The sequence below is a fragment of the Coffea arabica genome, chromosome 7c (genome assembly GCF_036785885.1).
Source record: "Coffea arabica cultivar ET-39 chromosome 7c, Coffea Arabica ET-39 HiFi, whole genome shotgun sequence".
Classification (NCBI taxonomy): domain Eukaryota; kingdom Viridiplantae; phylum Streptophyta; class Magnoliopsida; order Gentianales; family Rubiaceae; genus Coffea; species Coffea arabica.
In genome coordinates, this window is record NC_092322.1 from 11591873 (window position 1) to 11604922 (window position 13050).

The 13050-nt window shown below is 35.8% G+C and overlaps 2 protein-coding genes and 1 non-coding gene across 5 annotated transcripts; 1 reads left to right on the forward strand and 2 right to left on the reverse strand.

Moving 5' to 3' along the window:
- Positions 1–997: 997 nt before the first annotated feature.
- LOC113698190 (uncharacterized) lies at positions 998–5963 on the reverse strand. Of its 3 annotated transcripts, none has more exons than XM_027217908.2 (10): positions 5833–5963; positions 3990–4360; positions 3756–3886; positions 3570–3655; positions 3327–3421; positions 2953–3049; positions 2310–2424; positions 1940–2094; positions 1729–1854; positions 998–1467 (listed from the first exon to the last, which is right to left on the reverse strand). In XM_027217908.2, exons 2-10 carry the CDS (start codon positions 4169–4171, stop codon positions 1258–1260), a joined length of 1197 nt encoding a protein of 398 aa, XP_027073709.1. In that variant the 5' UTR covers positions 4172–4360; positions 5833–5963; the 3' UTR covers positions 998–1257. The 3 variants fall into 3 exon arrangements, with proteins under 3 accessions (XP_027073709.1, XP_027073707.1, XP_027073706.1); XM_027217906.2 differs by having other exon boundaries at positions 2953–3076; XM_027217905.2 differs by having other exon boundaries at positions 2953–3076; positions 5801–5835.
- A 1567-nt stretch (positions 5964–7530) lies between these two features.
- LOC113699985 (uncharacterized) lies at positions 7531–12458 on the reverse strand. Its single transcript, XM_027220367.2, has 8 exons — positions 12033–12458; positions 10412–10944; positions 10211–10283; positions 9417–9497; positions 9264–9327; positions 8318–8405; positions 8057–8141; positions 7531–7851 (listed from the first exon to the last, which is right to left on the reverse strand). Exons 1-8 carry the CDS (start codon positions 12144–12146, stop codon positions 7768–7770), a joined length of 1122 nt encoding a protein of 373 aa, XP_027076168.1. The 5' UTR covers positions 12147–12458; the 3' UTR covers positions 7531–7767.
- A 116-nt stretch (positions 12459–12574) lies between these two features.
- On the forward strand, positions 12575–12647 carry TRNAR-ACG (transfer RNA arginine (anticodon ACG)). The gene has a single exon. It is a non-coding gene; the product is annotated as a tRNA-Arg (tRNA).
- Positions 12648–13050: the final 403 nt, after the last annotated feature.

The window sequence follows — 13050 nt, forward strand, 5'->3', positions numbered from 1 at the left end:
TGGCTAGTAATCGGAATTTTAGAAATCAAATTTAATATTTATTCTCAAACTATTTTAAGATTTTTTTTTAAATTGGATATAAATCGGTTTTATCAATATCGAGATGTATATTGGATTGATCTGTCTCGTTTGGCAAGTGAGTTTTTTGAGTGTTTGTCTAAAATTTTACTGTAGAAGTTTTTAAAAATTTTTTTGAAGTGTGTAAATTTTTGAATATTTTGAAATGTATAGTTTAAAAACTTTTAAAAAATTTGTGAGGTTATTGTAGTTAAAATTTTTAAAAAACTTGCAACAAATAAACTTAACAAAAAACTTGTCTGCCAAACAAGGCCCGGTTTTCTTAGGAACTTTAAACCCTACAGGGATATTCCATTCTTTTTTTTCATTAAGTACTCCAGTTGGGCTCGATGAAAATGTTCTCTTCTTTCCTTCCTTACCCACAAACGATTGAAAATTTCGCACATCTCAAGTTTCAAGTTCAATTGTTGCAGTTGGTGGTTGCCAATTTGAGATTGACCCGTACTCAAATAGATAAATTTTTTGGTATCATTTAAAATTGTTATATTTGAAGACTTATATAAGAGTGCAACCGAAAAATCATATCATTTTGCATCATAAAATTTATTTTAGAGATCGGAAAACATTACCGCCACATATAGATAGTTTACAGTAATTTTTACAGATCATTCGTCAACAGCAATTTTTTTTTCCTCTGAGCATCCGGTATCCCTATTCTTTCGTGAGACTAATCCGGATTCGGTCCAGGGAGTGCCCTCAGAGTCCAACTCTTATTCGATGGTGAAAACTTGACCCAGAGCTTTTCAAGACGACACATGCAGAAGTCGAATTTGTGATCTTTCATTGACATTAGTAACCTGCTTATCAGTTGCCCCAAGCTTAGGGGTTGGCAACAGCAATTTATCAGACAATGAAAGTTGAACTCGCATGCTTTCAAAACTGCAGGACAAGTAGTTGTACATTCTATCAAGTTAAAATATTTTGCTGAAGAAAACAATATTATTTTGCTGAAGAATATTTTCCCTTCAAAAGATTTTACAGCGTACCAAACTGACCCCAGATCTCAAGTAATCTCACGTAATTTGTTCGCATGAATTGATTCCAAATTAACTCCAGAGTTGAAGTCGATCGTGCTATTAATAAAAGAGGAAAAGTCTAGAAAGACAATAAGGTGGGATAATTAGACTGCTAGCATATATTTTTGAAAAAGAACATCCCATTGTCAGCTATCCTACCAGACTAAAATAGCTCCAAACGCCCGGTTTCTGTAACGAGCCCCGTAATCTTTTGAGCGGCAATGTTCAGCGTATCAAAGCTCTTGCAGAAGGCAAACCGTATATATCTGCTCTGGTAGCTAAATGTAGATGAACAGGAGCTTTTGTGAAAGAATCCGCTTCCTGGCACAGCTACCACCCCTGCTTGTTTGATGAGTTGCTCCACAAATTCAACCTGAAATTGTAAAATTGATTAATAGCTGCGGTCCACCCACCGATGAATCAATTGCTGTGATTTCTAGGGAGGTTACATTTGGAAGACTGATAAGGCACAAGTGAGAATTTTTCAGAGGAATTACATAAAATGCTTCTGGGCGAAGATCAGGATTCAAACTACAAAAAATTTTGCCTTGTAGAATATGGAACAAGCAGAAAATTGATCCATCATGCTTTCACAATGAGGTAAATAGATAAGAGTATGTTACGAGGTGCCTACATCAGAAAGAGTGCAGCTCTCAGGAAGCTCTGCAAACACGAAAACTGAACCCATTGGCCTAAACTGCATTGGGAAGCCAACCTTTACAAGCAACTCATGAATGAAATCTCTTCTCGATTGATAGTCCTACGCATCAGAACATAGTTTATTAGGAACAGACCACAACTTCCAGTACGTACAAGACCTTGAAAAGTGAGATGTTGGATCTTACCCTTCTCAATGAATCAAAGTATTGAGGAGAACTTCTCAAAGCAGTCAAGGCTGCTTCCTGGAAAGGTGCTGGAGCACAATCTGTAACTTTTACATGGATGTTTTGAATCGCCAATGCAATCCTAGCCGGAGCAATCGCCCATCCAATCCTCCAACCTAAATATTCACACCATGACAGAGCATAAGTGCACATGTCCTCCTACCAGGCTGAGTAATAGTAGCAAGAATCAATGATTTAAGCAATTCATGATAATTCTATGCAAGGGACCCGAAAAACGGGGAGAGACAGAGCAGACCATCTGACTCTTGTCAACAAGGTAAAACAGCGGGCAGCAATAATGAACACCCAGGTAGGACAATCAATTTTTCACCTGTAACGCTAAAAGTTTTTGACAATGATGATGTCACAATGGTCCGCTTCTGCATCTCTGGAAGTGAGGCAAGTGATATATGCTTTTCATTGTCAAAAGTTATATGCTCGTACACCTGAAGCGACATTACAAAATAGAAGTGAACAAAATTGCAAAAGATGTAGAGGATAAAATAAAGTTGGTCAACTACTAATTATTTACTCGTGAACCTAGATTTCTCACCAATATAGACACATGATATTATATCAGAAGCCATTGTCTGGTAATGAAAAATGTTTACTTACTGAGAAAGGATAAATTAAGAAGACAAATCATTTGTCAAAGAAATTCATGTAGACATAACTTTCAGTTGATTCAACTATATCTGTGGAAAGTATAGAACAATAACCACGTAAATAAGGACTATGATTCATGCATAAAGTTAAACCAGTTTCTATGGATATTCAAAAACCTGAGAATTCTAAAATCAAAATAGTAAACATTCACAAGCACATAGCCCAAAATCATTTTGTACATGAAGCTCAATCAGGCAATTAGATATGCAACATAAAAGGCAAGAATGCCTCTTAGTGCCACATTTGTGCCAAGAAAAATCATTTTGCACATGAAGCTCAAATCAGGCAATTATAAAAGGTTATCATACTTCATCTGTAACAGCTAGAATATCCCAGGTTCTGCAAGCTCCAGCAATAATCTCAAGATCATCCTTGGTAAAAACTTTCCCTGTTGGGTTGTGAGGACTGTGCCACTTTGTATCAGTCTCTTTTCTAATGCAATACAGGATGCATAAATTCTTAAGAATGATGCTCAGTAATAACTGGTCTGTTTTGCGCAACAGAACTCTACAAGGCATGGTATATTAGAAAAATAAATGGTTCAAAAATGACAAATCTGAATTTATTTCAGGTCAAATAAATCTTCTTGCACCACTGAAAACCTACCAACTAAGAAAAGAAATTCCTTTTCCACAGTCGTGTGGTGTGTTCTGTGAGGTTATTTAATTGAATGAACGCATACCTGTTGACCACTAGAGCTTTGGTCTTAGCAGTAAATGATTTTATAAATTTGTCTGGATCAAGTTTCCAGCATGGTGGATCAAGGGGAACATACACCTGTAGTTTATAATACAATGATGAGAAATCAATTGAGCACCATCAGTCCAAAGCTGATAAACCTGAAGGCAGAGAAGCTATGGCATAAATTACTCTAATTCCATATTTAACAATAGCATATTACTAATAACAATATGGGGAAGCTTACAGGGACTCCTCCGGCCAATCTAATACAAGTGTCATATGTCTCATATGATGGATCAAACAGTATAACTTCATCACCCTGATCAATTACTTGGGGGGAGAAACAAACAGAAAGATATTATAGATTTTAGCACCCAATACTTCCAGGTTGACCGTTGTAAGAGAAAGAAATTACATATAGTACACTTACTAGCAAACATGGTTGCTGCAAAAGCCTCAGACTGGCCACAACATATAACTATATCTGTCAAAGGATCAACGTCTAGGCCTTGCGTTTGTTTCATTTTACATGCCACATACTCACAAATTCCTTGAACGTGCCTTGATTAAGATTTGAGACAACTTTCAGTTTATTAAGCTAGTACTGCTATAGTACTAATGCCAACCAATGAAATAGATTTAATAAAACAATAAAAAAAGCGACCTGTACTGGTTGAAGTCAGAATTGATTGCAGAAATGGCAGCCTCTTTGATGTGAGAAGGAGCAGGGAAATCCGGGAAACCTTGGGAAAGGTTGATGGCGTTGCAGCGTTGGGCAAGCAAGGATAATTGTTGTATGGGAGAGGGTGTTATCGTCTTGGTCACAGCAGACAGCTTCTCCTCCATGTCTAATATCTAAATCTCCACTGCCAGTGCCTGTTGGCTTAGCTTTACCTCACCTTATCAGCTTATTGTTCCAGGTTGGTTGCCACTGCAGTTTGTCTTGGTTCTGCCATTGAATAACTCTTTCTATTCCAAACACAACGTAGAGTTAGTTGCTTGCTAGTTGCTGCCACTTGGTGCCTGGTGCTCCTCCTTTGGACATTGAATTTTGTTATTATTAACTATTTACCATACTAACGAATCAAATTTATAGCTATGTGTTTTTGTCTTTTGGTTCTTTAGGTACTTTAAGCATAGGAAACAATTTTTCACTTACAGTTACATCTCATAAAGATACGATACAACTGTTACATTTAAAGTTATAGCTATATGTTTGCTTTATTTGATTGATGCATTGTAGTTAGAGTCCACAATATTTCAGTAAATTCTTGAGGGAATTGGTTACTCACAAGTAATTGAATTCCAATTTTTAATGGATTTCGAAAAGGGTAAAGAAAACAGATAAAGGTTCATGACAGAAAAATAACCAAAGGTGAACATGTTAGAAATTAATAATCTAATGATAAAAACGAATGCAACAAACAAATTTTTTCGAGTACGCACCTTTTAGTCAAGTAGTGCTTGAAAACATCAAGAGCAATATGCTTCAATGTCTTCAGATACTACTGAAATTACTATTAATCTAGCCCTAAGAAAATCTTATCAATTTAGAATGTCAAAAGTTCAGATACATTGGCAACAATCGAAAGATACAGCATGTCTAGTTTTTATCTCTGATAGTACTCATTATTAAAGGGATTGCAGAACATTAAGTACTAACTTTAATTTATTAGATAGTTTCCAAGTACAATGCAACTAACAATTTAAGCTTGAAGTTAAACTCATGTTAATCGAGTTCGAGCAACTAGAAGATCTTGCTAAACCTGAGTTCATGTTTCAAAGCTTAATAAGCTGCTCCTCTTAAGAATACATCATGCAACTCTGACAAAGCCAAATATGTACAATCTAATCCACTTCTAGCCTATAAAAACACATCTTAAACATTACAGCTACATTTGAGGAATTGAGGATTACGACTAGAAATAGGATGCCCGCTCATCCCGCTTAGAAAATTGTTATTTCAAATTATCTAGGTCCAGCTCTCAGGATGCCTACCCTTGCATATGTTTATTCTTGTGTTACGTCAAGACAGAATTGCATAAGCGCTAGCCCCAAAGAGTCCCAGACTATTTACAACATCAAACACGAAGACAACTCTGTTGAGTAAAATATCAGGGTTTAACTATAAAGTAGCATAAACTCAGAAATGACGAAACAAATTATAGTTCAACTCCAAAGATTTAGTCTTTGCAAAATGGACTAACATAAAAGATGACATGATCATTCCATTCTCACAAAGACTACTCCCCAAGTAACCTCTGGCATTGAAAAATAAAAAAACTGCAGAAAATCACAAACATAAGTAGGCACATACATCCAAGAATTCCCAGTTCACTTCACTGCGTGAAATACTACTAACTGGGCTTCTATTAACAGTCAAAAAACACAAATTCTTAATTTCAGATAGCAGCTTTTCTTCTATGGTACGGAGATGAAGACCAGGAGCAATCAACTACAAATGCATGGGCTTACAGCATGAGCAGGGGAAGAGGATGTGGACTTACAAAGTGGACAGCTTTACTCCTTATTCCGATCTCATTATTCTTTTATCGTCTTCTTCTTGTTCACCTTTTATCCCAGTTTGTGTTTCTACGAGTCTCGTACAAATAGATGATGCTGATGATAAAGCTTTTCACCTACCTGTCCTCGTGCGACACCGCTTGGATCCTCGGTGACATGTTTCTCTATGCCAACCCAATGCCACCTATAATATTGCGTCAAGTGTCCTGTTATTATTTACACTTGTATTAAACCAAATCAAGTTGAATTATTAGAAAATTAAAGTGTAAATAATAACAGGACACTTGACGCAATATTATAGGTGATATTGGATTGGCATAGAGAAAAATGTCACCGAGGATCCCAAGTGATGCGACACCTTTCTCCTGGGATGATTTCAGAAACCTCCCTTCAAGTTTCCAACAATTTCATTTGGCTCCCATCAAGTTTAAAAAATTATACTTACCTCCCTTGACATAGTAAAATACTTATAATGCCATCCATTAGGTAGACAATGTTAAATTTAAGACAATAAATTTGTAAAACTAAAAACAAAATCTATTTTTCCGTCTCTTATCTATTTTCACTCCTTTCGTTTCTAGTTAATACAACGTCTTTTTGTTATCTTCGATTTTGTGGATATTAACAAACTGAAATTACAAAATCAACAGAAAGAGCAAATTATGTGTTAAACTAGAAGAAAATGAAGAGATTCTTGGATGTAAGTGCAATGAAGAAATTATGACAAATTACACATCTTTAGCTTTTTTTCCTGTTTCAATCATCAATTTCATTGTTGGATGAGATGTAAATGCAATAAAAAGAAATTGCAGCAAATAAGTAATTTTACAATTTTGCAATGATTAATATTCGAACTCTTGGATTGTAAGGGGCAACAAGACAACAAGATAAGAAACACAAGTTTAAGAGCAAAAGGAGCAACTTAAAAAGGAAATTAGTAGAAGATATTGTAGCAAATCATAATAAATTCTAATATTAAAAGGCACTCTTATAATTCATCAACATCATTAATATAAAGAATCAATATTATAGATTACAATAGAAAAGCGACAATCAGGATTTTGAAATGCAAAAGAAATCTAAATAAGCTATATTTGCTTCTAATATCTTGCCCTTTTTATTCCTTTTTATTTCTTTTTCCTTTATCCTCTGCATATTTGCATAATATCAATTTTTTTTTTTGTGTGTATGATTTTCAGAATGGCCTCAATTTGGACATGTAACATTGGTGTTGCTATATCATTTTCAAATGGGCCTTGACTTGGGGTCTTGTAATATTTTCCTTCATCATTCGTGTAACATTTTCTTGAAATGAAATTACTCGTTAGTTTGGTTTTCAAGGCATTGAACTTTGGCAAGTGGCTTGACATTCAGGAAATGAAATTTGAGGAATTTGATGAAGACACGAGTGAAACTTCAAACAAGTCAAAATCAGCCGTAACAAAACTATCGCCACAATTCACCTTTGAGTGGAGAGGAAAAAAAAAAAGAGAACACCTTAAGAACGTAGACTACTTACTTTTGGGAAATCTTCTGCAAAAATCCTGCAATTTCTTGATCGATGTGAACTTTATTGGTTGTGCCCAAGACCAAAAACACACCAAAATTGTCCACTATTATTCTTATACGTGTGCATTAACTTCAAAAATTGGTTAATTTCAGCTCAAGATAACAAAGGAACATTAACCAAAAAAAGCTGCACTTAAATTATTACCAAACAAGTTCGTTGCAAACACTCAGCCCAAAATTGGCACTTTATATACAAGGCAGAGCAAATCTTTACAGCTGAAAAGTGGCTTCAACATAGTATATTTATATTTTCTAGTATATGTACATTAATCTTCCAGCCCCAAGTTTGTGAATCAGCGGTACAAGAGCTGGACTTGAGAGAATGTTACATAGAATTGCAAGTCAACCTGCTACAAGCGCCAAATTCCTGGTGCCTCAGTGCGCAGCAGCGAGACCATCTCTTCATACTTTGAAGGGTATATAAAACCCCATAACTGCGTAAAACATGAAGCAGTATTCCATCATTTGGTGTTCTACTGGACAGTAATAATTCCGTAATCTTGCCCCATGGGAGAGACAGACATACCAACTCAACTTGAGGTGGGCAACTAAGCTTAATCAATCAGATCAAATCAATGAAAGACGTTCAGACATGAATACAACAAATGTGAGCGTGAATAGGAGGGGGGATGGGAGTACCTCAACTTCCTTCACATCAAAATCTTGGGTGTGTGCTAGACAAGAGTTTCCATAAGTTTCTGAAGCTGAACTAGATCCGGTCAATCTAGAAAACCCAGATTGAAGATTAGACACATAATCACATGTGTCAGGGAAGAAAGATAATTTTGCAGCTGTTAATGGTGTATTTTGGATCTATGTGACCAGTAAGCTAACTGCCAGATAGAGGGGGAAACTAGAAGTGAAGCAATCACAAGTATATATGGTGAGTAGAAAACTCACAGATCGCCATCCAAGTACAGAGCAAAATGACTGCCACCACCCAGAGCTAAATACTCAGGCGAGCACAAGGTGAAATAGCGGTTCATACCTGCTTGGCATAGATGGCATAGATGGCATTTTAAAACAATCAACCTCAAAGATACACAAACTAACCTGCATTAAAAAAATGAAAAAAAAAAAAGGACCAACAAAGGAAAAGATTGATAGGAATAAATTGAACTAGATGCGGCAATCTTTCAATGATTCTATCAATATCCATAAAGCCAGGCACAAGACAACACAGCTGCAATTCAATGTTGTAGGTCTACTAAAGCTAATTGCTTTACTCAGCCATATTATAACTACCATATCATTCCAAAAAAAGAAAGATGCCCTATGTTCTCTAGTTTTATATTGTCCTTTTGACACTAGGGTAAAGACAACTTATGTAGTAAGAAGATGAAAAGTTTAACTCAAGCAGCAGTAGTTTGGCTAGAAAAATGTCAAGGGCATGCACCATTTGATCTCAGAAGCTCAAAATGAAATGTCAGTCATCTGGTGCTTTTAAATTACAGATACTTCCCTTGTTAGCCTTTTCAAGTTACTCACTATTTTACCCCTCCAATCTAATTTCACTAAACTCTCCATCATAGAAAAGGTTGACATCGGAATCGAGGAAAAATTTACATGAAAGGATAAGAAACCTGAATGAAATTTATCATAAGTACGAAAAACAGAGGTCTATAATATGGAAAACCTCATCAAAGACGGGAAAAATATACCCCTAAAAATATTTGGACAGAGTCAAAGCGTCCTGCCAGTGGTCATCAGCTTTTCAGTAGAAGAAGTATTATTCAACTAGATAACTAAACTCTAATTAATGCATTAATAAATCAAAACAAACAAAAAGTTACATATCTCTTCAGAAGTTTCTAAAATATGGCAGCCCAAAAAGCAATATTAATACCTGTGGGATGGAAAATTGCAGGATCACCAGATATGTTTGTGAAAACAAATGAATTATTGCTGCCCTGTTTCAAATTGAATGCTGTCTTAAAATGACATAGACAAAATAGTATTTGGTGCTAAGATACCGAACATATGAGGTCATTCATCCCACCTGATATCTTTTCTTGCTTGTAGCTCTTAAGGGTGCCTCAACTAAACCACCAAATACAGCACCCTTGCGGTCTCCCACAACCTAAATAATCAGGTTGAGATTGTGAGAGAGACAGAGACAGAGACAGAGACAGAGACAGAGACTTTAAAACTGATTATGGTGACATGTAAATGACACTCATAGTCCAACAGTTTAATAATTTGCACAAATGAGGTCCACGAATCCATTTTGCAGCTTCTTGCAGTTACATGCATAGAAAATATTTTCACTAAAATAGCCCAGTTGCATTAATTTTGTGTATATGAAATCCTCAAATTTAGCAAAAATAACTAGTACAAGAACCAGAATCAGACTCTCCTAGTACCAAATAAGGTGGAATATATGATACCTAACAAATTAATAAATCTACATTTACATACACATTTAGCATTTATATGTCGACCCGTGTTCATGGTGAGGTCTGTATACAAAAAGAGAGTGTGCTTGTGTGTGTCTGTGTGTTTCTGCAACAAATGAAATAAAAGGAGGGGATAATAGTTTAACTAAATCCAGATTTTTCTCGAAACACTAATTTTAAAACAAAAAACAATGGATGCAAATTACAGTGGATAGACTAAAGCCTTCAGCTAACAAACATAACATATAACTCAAGTATTCTCAAAAGGTCCACCAGGTGGCAGGCCAATCAACAGCTAAGTTTAGACATCATCCATGCTTATGTGCCATGAATTGTATAAATAGTTTCAAGTATAGCACAAACAACAAGCAAAGTTCTGAGTTATAGGCCCAATTACCAGCAAACTGAGACCAGGCCAAAGCATGCTTCTTCTATATAAAGTTGAAAGTGATATACCATGTCTCCATGTACTGCAGAAGGCAGAATACTGAAATTAAATATTCTATAATGTGAATAGCCAACAAAAAAGCCAGATATCTTCTTAAAATTCAAAAAGGTTATTTATATCTTGTAATAATATGATTCTATGTTCTTGCACCTGTATAATAACAACCATTTCCTCCCCTGAACAAGAACAGGCATAGAAGCAAATAGAACGCTTCGAGTCTTTTCAGAGAGAAGCAATGAAGGTTCAGAAGTTTCTGGAATCTCGTCCAAAGGCAGTGGCTCATCCAAATTTTGTGTAGACATCTCTTCATCCGCGGAAACTTTAGATTTATTTGCATTGTCGACCACCATTTGAGAGCTGCTCTTTGCTGATCCTTGACTTCGAAAGCCAGGTAATCTAGCAGAGTGGTAGATTCTGTTAAGGGATTGTTTACCCCTAGAGAATAAACTTCTTTTTCTGCCACTATCTCTCAGTATCGGCACATCTGACGATTCAGCCAGGTCCTCCTGGTACGCATTTTCCCCAGCAGATTCGGGCCTTCGACCAGACTCTGAAGATGAAAGTAAGGAGACTAGGAATGCAGTAAAAGAAGATGTATCAGGACCATCACCAGAGTCCTCAGAATCCTCATCCTCATCTGACACGGAGTCTGCTTTACTACCTCCAGACTCAGATTTTTCTTCCTATTAAAACCAATACCAAATTTCTATAAGCTTCATTAATGTTTTATCTCTGAGAGGGCAATTAAACGTGACAATAAACTGCTCCTCTTAAGATGCTGTAGAACGTAAGAAACGTTATGAAAATCTGTTAAGTTCAAACATGGAAAAGTAATCCACCTTTATCCCATAAAAACATATTATAAACATTACAGTTACATTTGAGGCTTTAGGAATAGAAAGAGGATGCCCCTGCATCTCAACTCAAAAAAGAATTATTTCATATTATCTACATTAGGCTCTCAGGATGCCTACCCTTGCATACATTAATTTGTTTATTACATTAAATAAAGCACTACTGCAGTACTAGCCACCAGAGGCCTGGACTATTGATGCTTTTACAACCTCAGGGCTCAACATGAATACACTTCTGTCAAGTAAAATATCCGCCTTTGCATCCCATGACTGCGGGGGTTCAACTTTAAAGTAGAAAAAACTCAAAAAACCACGAAAAATTTGTAATTCAACTCCTAACTTTTAGTATTTGCATGATGGACTAACATACAAAGAGAACGCCATTCTTCCATTTTCACAAAGAATGCCCCCAAGTCACCTCCGGGATTAAAGGAATATAAATGGACTAACATAAACAAAGAACACTATTTTTTTCATTTTCACAAAGAATCCCCCTAGCTAGCCTCTAGCATTAAAACCTAGCAGTACCCTTCTCCTCTTTTCAAAGCCATAAAATATAGTCAGACTGCAAAAAAGTTACAGCTAAAAATGGTAAAAACGTGACTAAAACTTCACTTCAGAAACCACCAGAATCCACAGCAGAAAACAAATAGGGAATTAAAAAGAAAAGAACTTCAAAACCAACAAATAAAAATAAACCCATTACGACCATTAATTCCCACTTCACTCGGGAATAAAAAAATCCTAACTGGGCCTTCAAACAATATATAAAAACATGAAAATTTAAAACCCAAATGATCAGATTATTGATATATAATAAAAAGAAGCAGCTTTTTCTTCTTCGTTGAATGGGTTGGGGGAAGATTATAGCACAAAATCATACTAAAATCATAAAATAATAATAAATATTGACTTACAGGGTGAGCAGGGGTAGTGGAGGTGGGTTTGGAAGAAGGTTTGTCTGAAATGGGGTTGAGGAGAACTGTGGTAAGATCAGATACAAAGTGGGCAGCTTTACTCCTTATTCCCATCTGATTATTCTCTTCTTCTTCTTTCTTTACCTTTTTTGATCAGTCTCCAACAGATAGATGATGCTGATGATCAAGATTTCCACTATCTCTCAACATTCCATATTTTTAATTTTTTTTTTGCCTTTTTTTGTACACTACTTTCTTTATTTATGCTGCAGCAGCTGCTTGTTCAGATGTCATGGTTTTCTCAGTCATCAACTACTATCAAGATAGCATATTCAACATACCCTCTTTCATTTTTTATTTTTTTTTTTACATTTTCGTATATGCCTTTTTTTAATTCACAAAAAAAAAGGGTTTATTCTTTATTGCTGCTGTTTGTTGGGAGCGGATGAGGACGAGTATGCTTCAAGCGACCTCAAAATTTCCTTTTCTTTTATGTAGCTCTACATTGTTATTATTTATTCTTTTTGTCGCTTAACATGTAAGACTCCATGGCCCAATGGATAAGGCGCTGGTCTACGGAACCAGAGATTCTGGGTTCGATCCCCAGTGGAGTCGGTTTTTGCTTTTCGCCTTCATAAATGGGGTCGGGTAATGTTTTGTCCCAGACGTGGTCCAGTGCCATTGATCCAAAATGCAGGTTTGAAGTTGGACTTGATGGTTCTTGGACGTAGTTTTCTCCCAATTATAACAAAAGCAGATTGGGCCAGTGTTGACTGATTTTGGGAAATGGAACTTGATGACAGTGAAATATGAGTGTAATAAAATTAATGTTAATACTGTGTGCATTGCTCGTGTGTAATATTTGAATTTTAAATTTAAATTTAAATTTTTTTAACAGAAAAGATGACTGTTAATTGATTGATGAAAATTGTTCAACACGAATTGCTTTAGAAAATCTAGTGAAAAATTTCATAGGGAATCCATAAAGTTAGATGTTTTTAACATGAAAATGAAAAGT